The following is a 24,135-nucleotide window of genomic DNA, read 5'->3' as shown; positions in this document are numbered from 1 at the left end:
TGGTTATATAAACACGCATGAAAGTGCTGAAAGGACAATCTAAATTTTCTGAACCTGCAAAAATACTTACAGTGCCCAAAATGGCTTTTTTTTTGTTGGAAGACAAAGGATAGCAGAACAGGAATGTACATGTCAAGTTGAGCAAAGAACCGGCAGACACTATTAATGATCGTATCAGTCAACATCGTGTGTGGGGAATGGATGAAGCAGGAATAAACGATTAGTTTGGTCTGGTTGAGATGACCCATTCTTCTAATGACAAACATGAGACTATACCTAACACAGTATCTCCTACTACTAGTGGTGACAGGGTAGATAGTTGCTTTGTTTCTTCCAGACTTGTTATGCACAATATAGTTGGTAGAAATGCTCAGGTTGGAGAGGGAATTAATTTGCTCAGGAGTTGTAGGATCAGAACAGCTCCTGTCAGGTTTAGACATTATCTATCTCACTGATTTTACTTTCATTTGTTATAAAAGAGCGGATGGTATAGTATGGGTGTTGTGTTGTGTACCCATACATGTGTTTAATACCTTACTGCATGTTTCTTTTGTGCTTCAAATTTACCTGAGTCATATATGTGGGGTGTTCTAGATTGTTGGGATGGTTTTGACTCACTGGCTGTGCTGCCATTCTGATGAGCAGTCGTGGGTCCTTTACTGGAATAAACCTACTTTGGAAAAACCTCAATGGTCCCAAGAATCAGTTTATTTATTCCTGGAATGCTACACTACTGCTGTCCACCAAGGTGTATACTGCTGCTACATTCTTAAAACCGCCATCTGCATTTGATACTACTAACAATCACAATATTGGCAATAGATGGACTGCATGGATAGACACTTTGGAAGATTTCATAGATGTAATAGATGAAAAAGATCCTAAAGTATCTGAAGAACATGGCATGAATCGTATAATCAAATTAAAACAGCCTTGAGTGTCAAATTTGATCCAGTGCTAAATGTAGATTAAGAAATATACCTATTCAATCAAGAACACCAGAGACCAGATGAAATCATCGATGAGTTTGTTGAGAGACTGGAGTTTCTGGTGAAGCACTGTAGATTCAATGAGTTTGGCAATGAGGAAGCTCTCTGCCTCAGAGTTACCGATGGATGTCTGTCAGATTCCTTTCAACGACGAATGCTGAAGGAAACTTTGAGCGTAGAACAAGTTCTCAAGGCTGCGCATGCTGAAGATTGTGCTGATCGTCAAGTGACTGACATGGAGTCCAGAGGTGCCCAAAGTGCGCCAGTCATGAGCATGAAGAGTAAGCCAAAGTATAAGGCTGAGGGACACAAGGCGAGAAGAAAAGAAGAAAATGTGTTACTGAGATGAACACTCATTTCTGCACAAAGGCAAATGTCCCACAATTAGACAAATATACATTGGCTGTGGTAAAGCAAACCATTTCATGACGACTTGCAAGGCGAAGAGAAAAGTAAGTCCGTCACAGCATGAAGACAAAATGGACAACCAAACGCTACCTCAGTGACGTTCAACACGTTCCCACAATGCCAAGCGGTCACACCAATGCAGGCAAATCGACACCAAACGAAGTCGACCATTGTCTAAATCATCTACAAAGAGCACCTCAGTATCAGTCTTTTGTGAAAGTGACAATGACAGTTGTGCAATGTCAATGTTTACTACAGAAAGGCATGCACTTGTAGTATATGGGGCTGCTATCAGAGAACTACAATATGAATGTCCATCATGAAATTGCAAATGAATTTCCTTCATTAGTTCACGGCCTAAGAAAACTCAAAACACTGAAAGTAAGGCTACATATAAATAAGGATGTTCCTCTTGTTGCACAAAGACATAAACAAATTGTGTTTCACTTGCAAGAGACTGTTGAAAAGGAACTTCATTAATTGTTTAAACATGACATCATTGAGCGCTCCACTGGTCCAATCCTATGGGTTTCTCCCATTGTAGTAGTGCCTAAAAGAGACAGTGAAGAAGCTGTACGCATTTGCGTTGGCATGCATCAGGTCAACAAGGTGATTGAGGATAGAGACATCAAGGTTCACACATTGCTGATATGATAACTCAACTGAATGGTGCAAAGTTCATATCTCGACTTAACTTAAACAAAGGACATCAACAATTAGAACTTGAATAAAAATCCAGGTACATTACAATCTTTTCTACGCATATTGGTCTGTTTTGCTACAAGTGATTACATTTTGGTGTATCCTCTGCTGCAGAGCTTTTCCAAGATGTAATTCGATGTATCATACAGGCTGTAGTAACTACATTTAACTATAGCAATAACTTATTCGTTTTTGGAGCCACACAGAAAGAGCATGACAGAGCTCTTCTCAACTATTTTGTTTGCTGAAGGATGCAGGTTTAACTCTAAATGCTGACAAACGTGAATTCCACAAGAAAAGCTTGAAATTCTTTGGCCATGTATTTTCCGATGGGGGTATGACACCTGATCCAGCTAAACTACCAGCATTGTCTACTGCCAGCCCCCCACAGGACATTTCTATGTTACGGTCATTTCTTGTAATAACAGTTATGCCCTAGATACATACAAGACTTTGCTATGGTGAGTGCCCCTTTGCGAGAACTGATGACAAAGAACGTGTCTTTTCATTGATCACTTTAATGTTAGAAGAGCTTAAAAAAGTCAAAAATGATTGTGAATGTCACTGAATTAACTTACTTTAATCCCAAACTTCGTACAGAGGTTGTAGTTGATGCTAGCCCTGTCGGGTTAGGCCCAATCCAGGCACAGGAGACAGCCGAATGCTCAGAGACATATTGTGGCATAAGCCTATCTCAACAGAACGTGCTTACTCGCAACCTGAGAAAGAAAATTTGGCAGTGGTCTTGACTTGTGAATGTTCCCATGTGTTCTTGTATGGAAAGCCTATCGCAGTAGTGGCTTAGTCCACCCTTGAGGTAATTAGCGCAAGGGCTACCATTTTCCTTGCTGGAAAACGGAGAAATTGCAAAAACATTGTGAGAGATTTAATCAGAGAACAGCAGATTCCAGACACTGATAGAATTTGAGGTCGGAAAGACGGAGCACCATAAAATGTAACTCCTAAATTCCTGGCCACCTCCACTATGGGCAGTGGGGGCATAAGGGTGATGGGTCAACAATCCTGTGGGGAAAACTGATTTTTCCCATATAGAAGTATCTTGGTTTTATCTTCATTAGATTTGAGATGGTTACATTCCATCCAGAGAATAATATAAATGAACCAATTCTGAAAATTTTGTTCAGAACTAAAAGAGTTATTGTCAAGAGGCAAGATCAATTGGGTATCATCCGCATAAGAGGCGGTGGATTGCAGATCAGGTTGCAGCTCTTGATGCTCCCGGTACGGGGTCACCATACCTCACAGTACACGGGCTCCAGCCCAATCGGCACAGTTAAGTCATAGCAAACTGAAGATGATCATTTTTGGGGTCTCAAACTCTCTTTCATATAGTCCATTTCCAGATGCCAAATGTGATTTAGGGCCTGAGTATTTGAAGTTTTATGTTGGGGTTCTGCTTCTATTGAAGTGCCCGCTCCTCTGCTCTCTCTTCCTCTTGAAAACCAGCCTGTCACAACAGGATTTATTAAAAGCTGATAGTCCCACAAAGTGGAGTGACCAGAGTTCACACCTGGATGTCAGTCACAGTGATATGTGCATCAAAAGGTTAGTCGAGGCCCCAGCACTACTCTCCATGATTTTTTTATCAGCCCCATCTCCTTCCTGATATGTGTCCTGGCCCCTTCCTTGTGACCTCTCACTGAAGGCACCCTTTAAAGTGTGAAGGGGAAACATGCCACCCCCCTCTCCAGTGTCCTACCCTGCTTAAAGAAATGCAGCAATGCACACATCTGTCTGGGGATCTCTTTACCTGCTCCACCTCCTCTCCATACTCCAACAAGCATGCCTGTGTCTCCCAAAAGGGAACCCAGGGCCCTTCATGCATTGTACCATTCACAGGCACGCATACCTCCACAGCATGTATACAGTATACACACACTGCACAGTACTGTATTATTTATGCATTGTACCCCTCATTGGCACGCCTACACCCAGTGTATACATTTAACATACATGCATTGGCCAGCACTGTATCCTTTGTGTATTGTACCACTCACAGGCAGACATATTCTTAGCACATGCATTCACTGTGCACATGTTGGTCAGCACTACATCCTTCATGTATTGTACCATTCACCGGTGCACATACACCCAGCGCAGACACACCACTCCAGACCAAAGCAGCTCTTCACAACAAACTGATGTAGGCCAAGGGTGAGGTAAGCACATAGCAGTGGACCTTTATAATGAGTGAGCCTGTAGTGACACAGGTTAAAAAGGACATTTTCAATCTGCTGATCACTACAATGTATGCTGCCACCACCGCGCGATCCGTGTTAGCCGAAGACACAAAAAATCACCATTATGGATCCAGACATATCTACAGTTGGGCACTCAGGCCAGAAATGCAGGTCCTTTAACTAGCAGGGGACGTTTCCGTCCCAACCTCCATTGTAGGCATGCATGAACCAAGAAAGGAAGTTACCAGGCACAGAGGAGGACATAGGCACTGTGTCAAAAATGTGGCCTTGAATGATTCAGCAACATGAACAATAGCATGGGTTTCAAGAGGATGTGGGCCCATGGAAGGATAAGTGTTAAGGATTGCAAATAGGCGTATATGTGGTGGCACGGGTTTGGACTTGGGTGTGGGGTAAGGGTAGGAGTGATATCTACTGACGGCCAAGGGGAACCATTATTGATGGATCAATTCCAAAGATCTGGAAACAGATCTTGTGTCATTTAAGGCTGGGAACTGAATTTGGTTGCAGAGGTGCTCTCTAAGTCCCTGTTAGAGACAGTGGTCAAAGTGTCAAGAATCCACTTTCCATGCTAAGGAAAGTTTCCAGCAACTCTGGACCTACCAGTAGATGGAACCAATAAGGTTGCTAATCCTCTCCAGGTTTGATCAGTGCACATAAGTATGCACAAGTCTGACCAACGACCAAACACAGAAACTACAAAGGACCAGACAGCAGATAACAAATATGTGGCTGAAATCTTAGCGGTTCAGCCACATGTGCCCTGCCTGCTCTCTCCACTAGCTCCCAGTACAGCAACAGATTCATTTTAAAAACCTGGTTTTCCTGTAAAGGCCATTTGAAGCCTCACTGCTGTTATATTCTGAACCACCCTGGTGCTGATGCTGTCTCATGGCAACTGTGGCTTCTACTTCCAGAATCCGGGTTTTGGAGTTCTGAGAAGCTGGACCTTGTAGGCACTTGCTGAGGAGAGTACACAGGCCAGGGGTTGTTAATCACATGCTTAATAAACCACTTTAATTAAGCTTCTGTGCCCTTGTCTGTTTTAAAATTTGGCTCCATACCAGATCATACCAGGTTACACCAAATGACCTGAGATGGAAACAGGCCACATTAATTTGTCTAAGCAAGATCAGCTGTGAGTGACATGAGGAAAACCCATCATCATCCTCTTCTACTGTTTCTAGAACTACACAGCCTTGAACATGATCTCACAGACTCTCTTTCACAGATTCAGGAAAGACCTGAAATCGGTCATATTCAAAGACACATTTAAAGTAGGCGCACAGAACTGGCCGGCTGCCCTGCGCCCTCCCTCCTCTAACCCTGGGACGAGGCCTATGCACAACTCCCTCCACCTAACACACCCCAGAGCAACCTATCACCAAATAGGCCCTGGAAGTAGAAGTATGAGGGGAGGGGTCTGCAGAATCCCCCAAAAAAACATTCTGGAGTTCAGAAAGTAAATGACTGTAAAGATCCCTTTACATTTGTTTGTTTTCTTGTCACATTTGCTGTGCATTCAAGGACAGAGGTCAAATGTCAGGCTATGTCTCCTGACAAATAGCTGAAAATTATTTTAACATGGTGTTGGACCTGGCCCTTTCTGCAGGAAAATCCCCAAACGTTTTGCTTCCTTCCTCCAATTTTTTCTGACCTGTTTATGTTGACTTTAAGACTGTGGGCACTTTACCACTGATGATCAGTGCTAAAGTGCATATGCCCTCTGTATAAATGGTGATTATGATTGGTTCGCCATGATTGGCATATAGGGCACTGAGTGTGCGAGGGCCTGTAAATTAAATGCTAATATTGGGCCTGCAGCACTGATTGTGCCACCCACTCGAGTAGCCTTTCAAATGTGTCTCAGACCTGCCATTGCAGTGACTGCGCCTGCCATTTTAAAATGCCATGTCGACATGGCAAGTGCACCCACTTGCCGGGCCTTAAACTTCCTTTTTCTTACATGTTAGGTATCCCTAAGGTTGGACCAAGGAACCCACACGTGCAGGGTGAAGTGTGTGTAAAAGGTAGGACATGTAATGGTGTGTTTTACATGTCCTAAAAATGAAATACTGTGTATTTAGTGTTCCACTAATATAAGAATGAGCTCTCCTATAGGCTATCATAGTAGATGCCTTGTAACATTTTACAAGTGTAACTTTCAATTGGGAACAGCTAGAGAATTGTAGTTTAGGCTCTCTTAGCTCAGGATTTAATAACAAATCTTCTAGTAATTTTTTTTTTTTAATTGTGTGTGAGAAAAAGCCACTTTTAGAAAGTGGGCATTTTCTTGTTTAACCGATGCCTGTGCCTCTGCATGCCTGTGGAAACAATGCTTTGTTTTAGATTGACAGGGGCTGTTTGTGCATTCACTCCAGACACTCACACAAATGAAGTTGAGGTGTGCCCTGCATATGTTGATGGGCCATCCTGGGCTACGGTGGTGGGAGGAGTTGTCATTAGCACCTAAATAGACTGTGCCTGCCCTGCACAATGCTGTCTCCACCCCCTGTAGTATGGCTGGACCAGGGATGACAAACTGGTTTTGCTGAGCAAGAGAAACTTTTGAACAAAGACTTCAAATGGAAAAAGGGGTATACGTATTAGATCTAAAACCCCAGAACTTTAGATTGCTTCTTGCTTAAGAGGACCCTGCCATGAAGAAGAGCAGAAGAGCTGCCAGGAGGTGTGCTGCCCCCCTTCGCTGTGTTGCTTTGCTAGGTGGATCTGCAGGCGCTGTTTTTGTCTGTGGGCAGTGGAAACGATTGGACTTTTGCCCTGCTGTAGTATCCTGCTTAAAGAAGTTGTCCAAGGGCTTGATGTAGGCCAGGAGGTGTGTTGTCCCCCCTTTTCTGTGTTGCTTTGCTGGGTGGATCTGCAGGTGCAGTTTTTGTCTGTGGGCAGTGGAAAGGATTGAACTGTTGCCCTGCTGTGGTACCCTGCTTAAAGAAGATCTCCAAGGGACACAAAGACTTCACCTGTAGCTGACCTGCCTTGTGGTGCCAAACCCACTTTTGGGCCCTTGGAGGTTGTTCCTGCTGCAAAAAACCTGCAAAATCAACACTTTGCCCTTCTTGCAGCTGAAGTTTTCGATGCAGCACCGCCATGTGGGAGAAATTACCGACGTACAGCCCGTGCACCCGAAGAAATCTATGCAGCGCCTGCCAGCAGCCCGAAGAATCACTGCACGCTGAGTCCCGGGCACCTGCCCCTGAAGTCTGAGTCCACCACCCTGACTCCGACGCAGGCCCTGCTATGTGGCTAAAAGAAACTACGCATCATGGAGCTACGGCCGAAGAAGTCAACGCTGCATTGACATTCAGTGCGTCTAGATTTCCACATATCCCCCCTGTGGGCCAGGCATCTCTGACACAGCACCCGCATCCGAGAACAGTTCTGGAATCGAGGCATCACTTCCCCATACAGTCCGGATTCAACGCACCACTTTTCCTGTGTGCATCATAACTGTCTCATCACTTGCCCAAGGACTCAGGAACTGACACATTGCTGTGTTTTCCGACACTGCGGCTTTTTTGCCTTGTGGATTTCAATGCATTTGAGGCACTTTGTGTAAAATGTATGCATCTGAAGACATCTATGGACAGAATTGCTTGAAACCTTTTCAAAATCAAATTTTGAATTGTGTATGTTGTATTTTTGTCATTTTGGTCTTTGAATGGTTTAGATAAAGATACATACTTTTTCTAAACTGGTGTGGTGTACATTTGTAGTGTTTTCACTGTGTTACTGTATGTGTTTCGTGCAAATACTTTACACATTGCAGCTGGGATAATCCTGTCTGCTCGTGCCAAGCTACCAAGGTAAGTAGGGGTTATCAAAGTGTTTGTCTCCCTTATCCTGACTAGAAGGATGGGTCACTACTTGGACAGGGTACAACCCACTGCCAACTAGAGATGCCCATTTCTAACACATGGAGATTGGCATTTAATTTTCTTTCTCTGACAAAAAAGTTAGCTAATTTTCAGACAATGTTGCTGGGGCACAGGGAGTGTGAAAAGAAAGGCTGTATGATGTCAGTTGTTTATACTAACACACAACATTTAAATACCTGTAAAATAACTGTACGAATGTGTCAAAATATATCAGCATTTAGGAAAGCACATATTATTTTAATTTTGAAGTGAGATGGAAACCTAAGATTTTATTAGGTCAAAACAAATCAAGAAATGTTACTTGGTGATGTGCAAATGGTAGATTTTCTCTGAAAACCGACTTCCACACATTATTGTTTGTGCGATATATAGATTTATCAGCATGTCAGTGTGAATTTTGTGGCCATTTCAATGGAAAATGTGCCTTTTGTAAATGATGGTGCCCTACTGCACCTGGCTCTAGTAATACATTTATGACAGTGAGCTCGAAAAATGCACCTTCGCTACATACCAAACCCTTATCGCTCTCCTGCTGAATCGGTGCGACTCATTTGCTATACTTGTTCTTTGAGTGACACTTGGATTTTTCTCAATCCCTTAAACTTTAGTGATGTTCTATTGATCCAGGACCCCCACTCTGAAAAGTATACCACTGCATCAATGGTGCTCTCAATGCCTATCCATCAATCAGTGGACCCAGACAGTGAGCAGAATAAAAGACGAACAAGCTACTTTGACTACCTCAAATGCTTTTTATGTTCACATGGGCTTCCTAGTTATCGCAAGTGGCTTTGAGGGGACAAGTACTGGTGATGATGGAAACTCCTTAACATAAGAAAAAGCAAATACAGTTTTGATGTATTTTCAAGATTCATCAAAGAGACTTTTGGCCAAGCACATTGTCAGTATCTTGAATTGGGTTCATTCATTCACTAATATTTAGTGTAGGGTTTCAGTGATGGGTGACGTGTCGTCTATTTGCTAGTTTGAGCCACGTTCTTGGCTAATGCACATTGTAGTGTTGAATAGTGAAATGCAAAAGGCTATTTTCCCTGAGATATGAATTATTATTATTTTATATCATCATTACAACATCACAGTTGGATGTACGATGTTACAACGCGATCAAAATGTCCGTGGTACATCACAACGCATATTTTACAACACAAGTCGTTACGACAACATGCGCTGTAGGGTGCTGGACTTAGGAATAGTAAGATTTACTATTCCAACTCCAGCCTACGTACAGTAGGGAAGGTGTTGGAATAGTAAATCTACTATTCCTTAGTCTAGAGCGCCCTCCAGCGCAAGTCCTGGTAACGACTTGCGTTGTAAAAGACGCGTCGTAATGGCACCGCGGTGTTTTGATCGCGGTGTAAAGGTTGTAGACCTCACAGTTTAGAACAAAAACACATGCATGGACACATCACTCCAACTGTCTGAAACAAACAAGGCCACTATCTGTTTCCTCTCTCAATCCAGCCTTTACTCCCCTCGAGCTGCTAATGCACAGCTCTCACACACTTCCACCCTGTGTCTGGCACTCCCACCTTCTAGCAGCTCCACTCTGGCCATTGCTGCCACTTCATCTCTGATCCACTTTTCACGCAATAGTAAGGGGTTTCAAGGTTACCAAGCATCTTGGGGCTTTGATAAATTGAGAGTGGATTCAGGTTGTCTGATGGCAGCTACAGCTCAGATGAAACTGGTACAAAGAATAATAGAGGAAGAATCCCAAGTGATGTTTTTATTTGTAGTCTACAACTATATGCTGAAACTATTTCCAGTAACACTTTTACCCAGATTCCGTGAGGTGTCCGGCAATGCAGCGCAGCACCCAAAGAGGCTGTGCTGCGTTGCGTGACAGGGAGAGAGCAGGAAAGCACCATATTCACAGAGATAAAGTTCTCTCCTCTCCCTAGCGCTGGGGCTGGTTTCAGCGGCCGTGTGCCAGGCACACACATTAGTGCCATAGTGCTAGGGTGCGTGCCTGAGTCTACCATTGGTTTTGTACAGGAAGGGTGCCCTCTTTGAACAAAATACTATGCCTAGACAAGTTTAAAAGATGCCCTTACTTTGTATGTGTGCTGTACAGTGCAACACGCATGCAAGTCTGAAAAGCACGAAGAAATGAAAACATTTCTCCGTTTAACACCTGCTTTTCAGTGACGTTCATTTCTGGCACTACCAATGTTAGTGAATAGGGTTTAGCGTCAAAAAGCATGGCTGGTTGCATTGGAATGCCCATGTAACACCCACTTGACGGGAAGTAAAGCAAAGCAGTGATTCACGCTGATTTGTGTTACTTTTACTTACAAACCTACGCTAATACCAATTAGCGTTGGTTAGTAAATCCCAAAACACGTTTAGCGTCGGGTTTGCATTGAAAAAGTAGCGTTAACCGGATGCTAAACCTTTGAGAATATGGGCCTTTGTCTCAAGGACACAAGTCGGATGTATGACATTACAACGCATGCTTTTACCACGCATGCCTTTACAACGTGGTTTTTACAACGCATGCCATTACAACGCATAGTGCTTTGGGGCGCTGGATAGTGAATAGTTTAATTTACTATTCCAACTCCAGTCCCCGTGGATAGTAGGGAAGGTGTTGGATAGTAAATTAAACCTATTCCCTATCCTAGAGCGCCCCCCAGCGCAATGCGTTGTGATGGTTTGCGTTGTAAAAGTTGCGTCGTAAAGGCACTGCGTGGTAAAAGTTGCATTGTAAAGGATGTTTCCCACACAAGTCTCACTTATATGAAGCATTAGCATTTTTACTTTATTTTCCGATGTATCAAAATGCTGAACCTGTGATTATTTTCCATATTAGACAATTAGGACTATGCTTGCTTCTTAGGCAACATCAATAAGGATGCTCAAAGTTATGTCGGGGCATGTTCTACCCTGCTTTACTTCCCATCCCACTCACATTGCCCCCCAACATTCTGTCTTCCCAGTGCATCCCTTGTGGACCCAGGAACAAAGGCCACTGCTTTGGGCCCAACATTTGTTGCGGTGACGAACTGGGGTGCTACTTTGGGACAGCAGAAACAATGAGATGCCAAGAAGAGAACTACCTGCCCTCGCCTTGTGAGTCTGGAAGAAAATCTTGTGGAAGCAATGGCGGGAGCTGCGCCGCCTCTGGCATCTGCTGCAACAACGGTGAGTACCAACCTGCTCGATGCACTCTGGCATCGATTCAGTAGTCACGTGTCGTATCGCCAAACCTAGCGAAATGTGAAAGCTTTGTGGCAGTTCACGTTAAACTTTGTCAGTCTACACCAATTGGTTTACTCATACGTTTGCACTAGATCTATTGGAATTGTAATTCTGTTCCACTATTACTACTGGAAAACTATGATAGTTGTAACTTTACGTAGTATGCTCACAACGTGCAAGTCGCTGTTCCCCACTGAAACAACTCTCCAGGAGGGTGAGCAGCCATCACAATGCGGGCATTACCACGTGCTGCCATTACGATGCTGCTTTTACAATGCAAGTCGTTTCAACGACTTGCGCTGGAGGGCGCTGTTGGAAAAGGAATAGTTTAATTTTCTATTCCAACACATTCCCTACTGTAACGTGGGCTGGAGTTGGAATAGAAAATTAAACTATCCCACTATCCAGTGCTTACAGCGCAAGTCGTTGTAACGACTTGTGTTGTAAAAACAGCGTCGTAATGGCACGCGGGGTAAAAGCCCGCGTTGTAATGTCATACAAACCCAAAGGAGATAGACTGATGTAATTAGTGTGGTATGAACAAGAGAGTAGCCTTTTATTCAGAATTTCACGTGAAATTGATGGGTAACCATAGCTAAGCAGACATCATTGTTATGAGAATACAGGGCGTAAGCAGCAAAATACGTAATTATTATTGTAATGAGAATACAGTGCATAAAAACAGCAAACACAGCTCAAAGATTGTGCAAGCAATACATTTGTCTCCACCTCCCATAACAGAGCAACTCTTCAGAATGTGAAAGTGCCAGCAGGACCCTTTATCCATCGCCCACGCCCTCAACCAAGGGCATCCGGGGCATACCTTAGTAGCAACATCCCCTCCATCACTCAGAGGGATGGGGCAATACCTGCAATTCCATACCAACACCTACTCCAGGGCACTGCATAGCGCATTGGTGCTGCCAAGGTACCTGTCACCAGGCAAGCCCCCAAAATATTAAACTTTGGGTGGTGATACCTTAAATGCTGCAGTTCTATTTATTTATTTATTTATTTATTCATAAAGTTTTATATAGCTTGAACCAGACCCAAGAGGGTATCAGAACGCTTTACATAGTAAGAGCGGGGAGACTACGAGGAACTGTGACAAATGTCCGGCTCGGTAGGTGACGGTCGAGGGGGAAACCAGGGCCAATCTCCTCATTAGCTGTCTAGCAGCTCCACCGGGCATCGGCCATGTTGCGGGGCCACCTGATGACGTCACTGGGACCCTCCTTTGAGGAGGAATGAAGGAGGGACTCCTCTGCCTTGGATTCAGCACAGGGAGTGACTAATGGCCCCACACTTCTATTGCAGGAAGCGCCTGGCCAGTAGTACTCACAATCGTTAGCAGTTACACATACGTAATGGTAGAGATCAACATATTCCCAGTAGGAAAAGCCCTTGCCCTATGCCCTGCTAGTTTTGGTGTTGTTCCCAACCCATTCCCACCCTGGAAACGGATTTACAATAAGTGGCGCATCCCTGCATATCAGCAGGGATGCGCCACTTATTGTGCGCCATGCCTCCGCCGCCATGGATGCGCCGCATTTACAATGCGGCGCACCATGGGGGCAAAAACGGCACAGATGCGTGACGCATCTGTGCAGCGGTGCATTGCTGGAGTTGTGTCGCAAGCGCGATGCAGCTCCAGCAATGCTCTGGGGGCCCTATCTTGTTAATGCTGCGTCAATCCTTACGCCTGCTTCAAGCAGGCGCAGGGTTTTGACCCAGCATGGGCCCCAAAGTGGCTGAGTGAAATCTGGTAGATTTTACTCAGCCACTTTTAGGAGGCGTTCCTGCGCCGGAATGCCTCCCCCTGCGCAGGAACGCCTCCTTCTGGCACAGGGCTTTACAACGTGACGCATCTCCCAGATGCATCACGTTGTAAGTACCCCGTACAATGGCGATTCTTTTGCGCCGCCGCTGAGCCACAAAAGTGACGCAACGGCGGCGTAAAAGGGGCGCATGGGGCTTGTAAATCTGCCCCTGGGAATGCTCACAAACGCACAAGTTGGGGGTGTGCATAAGCTTTCCCTGCCATGGAAGATCTACTTACCTCCCATGGGTGCTCATTTACTCTAATGCAATATTACACCACCCTGGAGTATTTAGTGTGACTAAATTGATTTACAAACGTAAATTCATATTTTGTGACTGCAAAACGTGGGTTTGTATTGGTAAATCTAGCCATTTACATGCCCGTGAAACACAAGAAGGCCTTTGTGAATTTGGTCATTTCACAATACTTTCCAAACCAGATCTCCAAAACTGGTTGGTTGTAGATCCTTTTTGGTGGAGTGATCCTGGGCACAATTCACAAAGGCTTTTACGCTCCTTGGCGCATGGACAGACGTAAAAACGCAAGCGCGTTCCAGGCTGGAGACTATATACAAATTGTTGATAGATGCCCCGCCCACTAACTCCTATAGACTCGCCCCTGCTACCAGTTTCAAGTACATTTCATCCTGCTGACGGAATACCATGGGCCTCATTTATGAGGCTGTGCGTCACTTTTACGCCGCCGGTGCGTCACTTTTTGTGACGCACCAGTGGCGTAAAAAATGCGCCTTGTTGCACCATATTTATAAAGTTACGCATCTAGGTAGATGCGCCACATTATACCTGCGCCAGGTATAATGTATGCAAGGGGGGCGTATTGACGCAAGGAAGGGTCGTAGAAGTGACGCAGTGAAATCTATGAGATTTCACTGCGTCACTTTTAGGATGCCGTTGCGTCAAAATCTTGCGCCTGCCTCACAGCAGGCGTAAGACTGGCGTAGGCCCTTTCACATGAGGCTTCCCCCATGTGAAAGGACACATTGCTGGAGTTGCGTCACTTTTGTGACACACTCCAGCACTGCGTCACTCTTGCACTTACAGATACGTCAGAAATACTGACGTATCTGTAACTCCTTGCGACATGATGCGTCATACATTAAATATGACGCATCAGGAATGTCGCAAGAAGTGCGCACTGAGAAGTGACGCATCGCTGCTTTCACGCAGCGATGCGTCATTTCTCATAAATGAGGCCCCATTTACACAAATCCCATTTATGGGGATAAAATTGACCCAATCCTTAATCACAAAATCAGAAATGGGGTACACCCTCACAGAGGATGTTTTTGGTCCATCTAAGTTGCCACCATTTTTCGGTCCATGAACAAACAATGTAATTCATGTTTCTACATAGTTTACCCTGATTTCACCTTGTTTTGACCCCATCTGAAATTGGGAGAAGGTGACATGCAACTAATTAAAGGCCAGGCTGAAAAAACGATTGCTTTTAAATAAATAATGTTCTAATGAGACTTAATGACTAGTGTGCCTGCATCATAACTTGCTGTGCCTGGTGTGTCAGTTTCTCGATGCACCAATCCATAACAATGGAAACAAAAATGATTTAAACTTTAATAAATCGATCAATAAGGATGAACTGCTACCAAGGGAGGTCAATTCCCTCATACAAATTGCAAGCTGTCAGGTGTATCTGGCAGAAAGTCGTCAACAGCTGCATTACAAATGAAAGCAGTAAAACATGCATTCGTCATCAAAGGAAATGACAACACAGCAAGGAAGATCAGAGGGTAAATACCAGGGCAATTAAAAAAAAAGATCTGAGCTGAAGGGTTTGCAGTTTTTCATCAGGCGATTGTAAAACTCTGCCTGCCAATCAGACTGCTGAAAGGGAACTTCATCACCTGAGTAATAACCCTGTGTTAAAGGTCCAGTCATAAGTATTAGAGGGCCTTGTTTTGCGTCTGTGCTTTCTTAAGTTTGGATGGATGAATGCATGCTGGTAATTGTCTGGAGATATAGGAATAGGGGTGTTACTCTGACCTATAGACTTTGTGATTGTGGCAACAACAGTGGCAAGCAGGTATACTGCATGAAATGGGAGTTTATCCCTTGCCTTTTTGCTTCTGTGATGTGTGATGTTTTTATTGGTGGCACTCATTAAAAAAAAGGAGTTTTAGGGCATATTACCAAGGCAGGCAAAATGAAATTATCGCCGAAAAGCGGCGTTCATTTCATCGCCCTATTAGCAAGCTGTCGCTAACATCAGTTAGCGACAGCTTTTAGGTGATAGCGAGCGGTTTGGGGCCCGCATTGCATGTCAGCGATATTTATCGCTTATGACATGCAAAGTGGGCGTACCCAACTTGTTAGCGACTGAAAGCAATCGCTAACATCGCTATCGCCCATTATCAATGCAGGCGTAGCGATTAAAATTGCCAAATCCTAACACCTGCTCAAACCACTTCTTAGCCTGTATATCCAATGGGAGGTGGATATTCAGGTTAAGACCCTAGCAGCGATAATGCCTGAATAACACTGGATTTCCAGCGATATTCACTCATTTCGCCGCTATCGCCGGATATTTTATCGCTTTGGAGATAAACGTTGCTAATAGCACGTTATCTCTGCGATAAAATCCGGCGATGCGCGCCGATAAAAACAATTACGCCAAGCTTATTTAGCGATAAATATCGCTAGTGGTTGATAATATGCCCCTTATTTATTTAAACTCATTTGTAGCCTGACCTTAGCATTCACAGCCTGCGGGTTTCACTGTTTGACCTGACTGACATAAATTATCAATCCAGAGTGCTACAGCACCTCATCTTTTTTCAGGTTCCTTTACAATGCAAGTATTGACAAAGTCAATTGGCTTGGTGCAGGAAGCTGGCTCTCTGTATAGTGTACTAAGCCTCGCTGAGCCCGCCCCGACGACCCCTCCTCCGCCGTAATAACGTGATTGTGATTGACTCTGTCTGCTTTCTTTCGTTTTGTGCATCATTCTGTACTGTCCCCCATATTGTTTGTTTAGATTGCCTGTTTCCCATATTGCCCCCCATATTGTTGCTCTGTGCCGTTTCCCTCTCTCCCCCTGTGCCCCCCGCCCCGCTCCCCGCTTCCCGCCGCCTGTGTGCGGCCACGCCCCCTTTTCCTTCTGTGCCCTCCCCGCTCCCGCCTCCCAGCTGCTCCTCCCTCCCTCCCACTTGGCCATAAATGGCGACCGTGCGGCGCAGGTGAGTGTGACCTGCCCTCAGGACACCCCCGCGCCGCACGGCCACCAGCTGTAGCGTGTGCGTTCCTCCCCGCTGCTGACCTCAGCCTCGCTGAGCCCGCCCCGACGACCCCGCCCTCCGCCGTAATAACGTGATTGTGATTGACTCTGTCTGCTTTCTTTCGTTTTCTGCATCATTCTGTACTGTCCCCCATATTGTTTGTTTAGATTGCCTGTTTCCCATATTGTCTCCCATATTGTTGCTCTGTGCCGTTTCCCTCTCTCCCCCTGTGCCCCCCGCCCCGCTCCCCGCTTCCCGCCGCCTGCGTGCGGCCACACCCCCTTTTCTTTCTGTGCCCTCCCCGCTCCCGCCTCCCAGCTGCTCCTCCCTCCCTCCCACTTCGCCATAAATGGCGACCGTGCGTACGCGCAGCGTTGACGCGCAGCGGGCGCGCCGATTGTGCGCCGAAGGCGCGCCAAAGGTAAGCCCGTCTGCGCCTGTCCGTGCCTGGACCGCGCCCAGTGCCAGGACCCCTGGCCCCCACCGACGGAAGACGACCCGACTGACCTACGACGCCACCGAACTCATCGCACTCAACACCGGCGGGATCCCTGGATGCTACCAAGCCACCCGGAGACGCACCCACGGACCCTTCAGCTGCCACTCCTGCAAATTCTCCTGCATCCGGACCTGCACCGCACCCGCACCCACCAAGCCGAGAACCAACAGCAACCACCTGAAGTGCATCCTGCTCAACACCCGCTCCGTCCACAGACACGCCGTCGAGCTTTGGAACCTCCTCGACACAACATCACCAGACGTCGCCTTCCTCACGGAAACCTGGATGAACGCCTCCTCAGCGCCCGACATCGCCATCGCCATCCCAGACGGTTACAAGATCATCCATAGGGACCGCGGCAACCAGACCGGAGGAGGCATCGCCATCATCCACAGGAACACCATCCGCATCACGAGCAACTCCGACGACACCCTCTCAACCGCCGAACACCTGCACTTCCAGATCCACACCGACCCCAAGACCACCCTCAGAGGCACCCTCATCTACAGACCCCCGGACCCACGCACACAATTCAGCGAAGACATCGCCGACTTCATCAGCCCGCACGCTCTCCCCTCAGCTGACTACATCCTCCTCGGGGACCTCAACTTCCACCTGGAGAACAACAACGACCGTAACACCACCACCCTGCTGGACAACCTCGCCACCCTCGGCCTCAAGCAGCTGGTGACCACCCCCACCCACTACGCCGGACACACACTCGACCCCGTCTTCTCCTCCAGCAAAGACATCTCCTTCAGCCACATCACCGGACTCCACTGGACGGACCACAGCTGCGTCCACTTCAGCTAAAAAAAGAACACGATACACCACCACCAGCAACAGGTTGCACGCAGAAGATGGAACAAGATCACAGCCGACCAGCTCGCCACCTCCCTGAGCCAGGACCCCCCCGCAAGCTCAGCGAACCCCAGCCAGGCCGCCAACAACCTCACAAAGTGGATCAGCAACTGCGCAGACGACCTCGCCTCACTAAGGACCCCGCCCAGCAGACCCGGCAGTAAGAAAGCACCATGGTTCACCGACGAACTCAAGAGCTCCAAGAGAAACTGCCGAGCCCTCGAGAGAGCCTGGCGCAGAGACCCAACACCAGACAACATGACCACCCTCAAGCTCGTCACTCTAAAACACCACCAACTGATCCACACCACCAAGAAAACCGCATTCAAGGAACGACTGGACAACAACGCCCACAACAGCAAGGAACTCTTCAACATCGTCAAAGAGCTCTCCAACCCCAGCGCCGGAAACAACGACATCACCCCATCACAAGACCTCTGCAACTCCCTCGCCTCCTACTTCCACAACAAGATCGCGGACATACACAACAGCTTCAGCACAGAGCCGACGCACCCCACGACAGCACCTGCACCCCCCACCACCACACTCCGCGCCTGGACCCCGATCAACACCGAGAAAACCCTACGCACGATGAACTCCATCCACTCTGGATCTCCAACTGACCCCTGCCCTCACCACGTCTTCAACAAGGCCGACTCCGTCATCGCACCCCACCTGCGGGACATCATCAACACCTCCTTCGACACAGCGACCTTCCCGGAGAGCTGGAAGCATGCCTAACTCAACGCTCTACTGAAGAAGCCATCAGCGGACCCCACCGAACTCAAAAACTACCGCCCCATCTCGCTCCTCCCGTTTCCGGCCAAAGTCATCGAGAAGACCGTCAACAAGCAGCTGGCCGCCTTCCTCGAGACGAATGGATCCCGCGACCACTCGCAGTCCGGCTTCCGGGCCAACCACAGCACCGAGACCGCCCTCCTCGCTGCCACTGATGACATCTGAGCCCTGCTCGACAACGGGGAAACAGCGGCCCTCATCCTCCTGGACCTTTCCGCGGCTTTCGACACTGTCTGCCACCGCATCCTAGAGCAGCGCCTCAGCAACGTCGGAATCCAAGAGAAGGCACTAGACTGGATCATCTCCTTCCTCGCCGGAAGGACTCAGAGAGTCCGCCTCCCCCCCCCTTCAGATCAGAAGCCACTGAAGTCATCTGTGGCGTTCCACAAGGCTCCTCGCTCAGCCCCACCCTCTTCAATGTCTACATGAGCCCCCTCGCGGCCATCGCACGCCAACACAACCTCAACATCATCTCTTACGCCGATGACACCCAGCTGATCCTCTCCCTCACCAACGACCCCGCCACCGCCAGAGCCAGCCTACATGAGAGGATGAAAGACGTAGCCAAGTGGAGGAAGAACAGCCGCCTGAAATTGAACTCAGACAAGACGGAAGTCCTCATCCTGGGATCTTCGCCCTCCGCCTGGGACGACTCCTGGTGGCCCCCCGCCCTGGGCAGCGCACCCAAACCAACAGACCACGCACGCAACCTGGGCTTCATCCTGGACTCCTCCCTCTCCATGACCAGACAAGACAACGCCGTCTCCTCGTCATGCTTCAACATCCTGCGCATGCTACGTAAGATCTTCCGGTGGATCCCCACTGAGACCAGGAAGACGGTCACCCAGGCCCTCGTCACCAGCCGACTGGACTACGGCAACTCCCTCTACGCCGGAACCACTGCCAGACACCAGAAGAGACTCCAGCGAATCCAGAACGCCTCTGCAAGACTCATCCTGGATATCCCCCGACACAGCCACATCTCCGGACACCTGAGAGACCTGCACTGGCTCCCGGTCAACAAGAGATTCACGTTCCGACTCCTCACCCACGCACACATAGCCCTACACAACCAAGGCCCAAGATACCTCAACAGCCGCCTCAACTTCTACACTCCCACACGCCAGCTTCGATCAACCAACCACGCCCTCGCCGCCGTCCCCCGCATCCGAAGAGCCACCACAGGAGGAAGATCCTTCTCCTACCTCGCCGCCAAGACGTGAAACTCCCTCCCGACCCACCTCCGCCTGACCCAAGACCACCTCGCCTTCAGGAAGCAGCTCAAGACCTGGCTGTTCGAGCAGTAGCGGACCCCCCCCCTCCCCAAGCGCCTTGAGACTCTCCGGGTGAGTAGCGCGCTATATAAATGCTATGATTGATTGATTGATTAGGGGCCGTAACTGGCTTGCTCCTTGCGACCCCTGGCCTCAAAGGTTGCAAAATCAGTGCCAAGAACACAGGGGCTGCTTCGCATTCCTTATTGTCAGCACAATATTTATTTATACTAATAGTGAATAATATCAGATTATTCACTATTAGTGTATTAAAATGATGGAGCTGTGGTAAGTAAAACTCTTTTTAAGTCTATGTTGTTTGCGTGCTTTCGGGTGAGAGTGTGTTTATGTGAGATAAGAGAATGTGCAAACGTGAGCATGGGTGTGTGTGAAAGTGAGTGAGAGACACTGACACGTAGTGAGTGAGACTGTGTGAGACTGAGACCCAATTTACAATTGTTTTACGCAAGGCAATGCTACACTAAAGATCCTGCGCTGTCTTGCATCGAAGGTAGAGAGAACAAATGCATCATGGGCCAGATGTATGAAGCTCAAATGGGTTAGCATACGCCGAAATTCTGTGAATTTCGGCGTTTGCGAACTCATTTGAGCAAAATGGTATGTATGTAGCAAATTTCAGTGCAAAATAAGGAATCGTAAATTTGCGATTCCTTATTTTGCGATTGCATGTAAGGAATCGCAAAATTTGCGATTCCTTAAATGCAAAGTATGATGCAAAAAAAATTGCTAATTGTCCCTAAGGAATCACAAATTACCACCAACTTCAAGTTGGTGGTAATTTGCGAATTTCTTGAAAAATGCCCATTTTTGCATTTTTCAAAGTGCCATGTGATGCACGTAGATGCCCTTAGGGCATATATGTGCACCACATGTGCACCCATGCCTATTTCAGGGGTGCAACAGGGTGTCCTTTGGACATCTTTGCACCCTTGAAATTATTCTCAATTTGTGATTAGCAAATTGCGAATCGCAAATTGAGAATAATTTCACATTCATTCCTATGGGCCTCCTGGCCCATAGAAATGAATGGGAAATTATTCCTTAATTGCGATTAGCAATTTGCTAATCGCAATTAAGGAATTTTAAGAAATCGCTAACAAATAGCGAATTTCTACATACATACCATTTTGCAATTCTCAAATAGCGATTCCTTAAAAATCGCCATTTGAGAATCGCAAAAGTGTATCTTGATACATCTGGGTCCATATGTCCTACGGTATAGTACATTGTTTCTCTCCCTGTGAGCTGGCGCCCTTTTGGCAGCCACACGCGAACGCACATACCCTTGGACCATAGTACAAGGGTGTTTGCATTCTCTGAAGCATAGGTTTTGTACTGGAAGGGTTACCGTCCAGTACAAAAACTATGCTTCAGACTTTTCCGACCTCGTATGTGTGCTGTACAGTGCAGCACTCATGCTCATTTGGAAAAATGAGGAGAAATGAAAACATTTCTCCTCCTTATGTCTGTACGATTTTGGCCTAAATTCCTCTCTACCAATGTTTGTAGATGGGGATGTGCATCAAAATCTATGGGTTGTTGCATTGAAACACCCCCGCACCACCCATGGAACGCCCACTGGATGCAAAATAACATAAAGCAGTGCATGGTGCAATTTTGGGTTACTTTAGGATACTATCCAAGGCAAATCAAGATTTGTGTTCGATAGCAGATCCCACCCTATTGCTTTGCACCACTCTTGCATCACAAAAGTGATGCAAAGCATTAGTAAACCTGGGCCTGAGTGTCAGTAAGTATGAGTGAGTATGGGTGAGATTAAGAGCGAATGAGAGTGAGTGAGAATTAATAAGTATGAGTGTCAGGGAATATTAGAGAGTGTGAGTAAACTGAGTCATGTGACAGGCCGTCCTGGTAAAAATCTGGGTCAAGGGTCATATGATGTCACTTCCTGTGATGCCATTAAGGTCGAAGGGAATGGGATGTCACTTCCGCTACCCCTGGCATGTTAGTGAATTGACACCCATGGTGGCAGAGTGTTTTCCATTTTTTTCTTTTTACTTGAGGACATACCCTTACAATGCAAAGTAAAAAGGGAACCACCACACCAGCTGGAAAAGGCCAGACCTAATGGCTTTGCCAGTGCTTGCTCTTACTTGCATCAGGGCCGCCGGTACCCTTGCTGTGCCACTGAATACCAGCCGTAACCAAACACAGCTGATTTTACCGCTGATGGGTATATTCTCCTTTGATACTGTGAGGCATGTTTACAAGAAAGTGGTGCAGCGCGGAGCCGCTAGCCATTTGGCTGCGCTGCGCAGCGCTGAGTCGCTTTCAAAGCCCAGGGATGTGTCATATTTACAACAATATGTTGCATCCCTGTGCTTTCCCCTGCACCAACGAAGGCACCCTTGCGCCATGGTGTAAGGATATCTGCGTTTTAGGGGAGATTGTTTTTGTGCAGGAAACAACACCTTCCTGCACTAAACCAATCACGTGAGGTGTTTCCCTCTTTCTATGCCTGTTGCAGAATGCAACACGCATAGAAAGAGGAAAAAAAGGGGGAATATCAGTATTTCTCCTCGTTGCGCCTCCTTACGCCTCCCCTGGGGAGGAGTAGGATTCTCACGCATTCCCAGGTTTACGTAATATTGTAAATCTGGCAATGCAGCAGAATCCACGGTTGTTGCAAGGCCACGAAAAGCCACGCAGGGTGGCTTTACATGGTCTTGTAAATATGATGCACCACACTGTACCGCCATTACGTCCAAAAAAGTGACGCACCGGCGGCGCATGGGGCTTGTAAATATGCTCCTGCGTGTTTACCACTGGTGGTAATTACCAATTGCTACCAATATTATTCATTTGAAGTTTTTCCTCCAGATTAGAAATAGAGGGGCATATTACCGAGAGGTGCGTTGCAAAACGCACAACGCACATCTCCGTATCGCCGGCTATCGCCGGATTTCATCACCTAATTAGCGCGCAATTATCAATGCACATCAGGCAGGCGAATAGAAATCCGGAGATAGTCGGCGATATGGCACATTAGCGCATGAAAACAAACGTTGTTTTCATGCGCTAATGTGGGCCTTGTTAATATGGGGGGGTGGATTCAGCTTTATGATCCACACCCCCATGTTAACAATGCCTAACGCCTGGTCGGAGCAGGCGTTGGGAGACCTGCGATAAATGAGTTTATCGCAGGTTTGTGTCTCCCAACACCTGCCTTGTGGTTGGACGTGGGAACGCCCACTTTGCATGCCATTAGCGATGTTTATCGCCGACATGCAAAATGGTCTCGGGCCAGGCTATAAAGTGCCCTTGGTAATAGGGCTCTAGCTGTATCGACGCTTTCTCGGCACAATTCGCAGAGAAAGCGGCGATACAAGCCCTTGGTAATATGCCCCAGAGGCCTTTCAGATTGGGCATAACGCATGTCATACGCCCCCCCCCCCCCGTCATATACTTTAACAAAGATGAGTACAGACAAGTTCTTTTAAAATCAGAACCATTGGCTCACAGCATCATTTTGGGGGCAATTTTAAAGGAATATGTCATGCACTATTGCTTATTAATATGCATTTATAAGCCTCGTTCTAAGTACAAACTAATCACATATTTTTATTTATGTATGTGTTTGTTTAGAGAGCTGCACGATGGACCAAGCATGCGACCAGGAATCCACGTTTTCCTAGACCGACTGCAACTTCTTTTTTTTTTTTTAAGAAAAAAAATAAATAAGGAAGATTACGCACTGTCCTCGAGGCCAAACCATGTGAACATCTGCATTGCATATACATTGATTTGCAGCTGTATACTTTCCAGGCAGTGTGCCTAAACATGTAAAACCAATAAAAACATCTTGTAACAAGCCAGGCTCTCCCTGCGAATTTTGTACTTTGATGTTTCAATCAAGGAAAATGATGGGTGATTGATTTTTCGAGCCACTGGCGCCCTCTGGTGGGTACCAGAGTAATAGCACGAAGGTCAGGCTGTCGAACAAGCGTTGACATAGGAGGCAAGGTGCTAACAGCCAGATTCATCAAGCCCAAAACGGCTCGCCAGATTCTGAGAATCTGGCCCTTTGCGAGCGCTATTTTTGCATTTGGGATTCATCATCCCAAATGCAAAAATCGCATTTTTAGAAATCGCTAAATTGCGAATAATTGCATTTAAGGAATCTCAATTTGAGATTCCTTAAATGCAA

General features: G+C 46.8%; 1 protein-coding gene across 1 annotated transcript in view; it reads left to right on the top strand.

Moving 5' to 3' along the window:
• LOC144821886 (mesotocin-neurophysin MT-like) overlaps positions 1–23,781 on the top strand; it is a 32,518-nt gene extending 8,737 nt beyond the window's left edge. Inside the window, exons 2-3 of the mRNA XM_078679042.1 lie at positions 11,178–11,382; positions 23,574–23,781. Coding sequence (XP_078535168.1) covers positions 11,178–11,382; positions 23,574–23,623 — 255 coding nt within the window. The 3' untranslated portion in view covers positions 23,624–23,781. The remainder of the gene's footprint in view (positions 1–11,177; positions 11,383–23,573) is intronic.
• Positions 23,782–24,135: the final 354 nt, after the last annotated feature.

Source organism: Lissotriton helveticus, chromosome 2_2, assembly GCF_964261635.1.
Source record: "Lissotriton helveticus chromosome 2_2, aLisHel1.1, whole genome shotgun sequence".
NCBI classification, from domain to species: Eukaryota; Metazoa; Chordata; class Amphibia; order Caudata; family Salamandridae; genus Lissotriton; species Lissotriton helveticus.
Note: the sequence above shows the minus strand (reverse complement) of the source record. Positions and strands in the feature narration are given on the sequence as shown.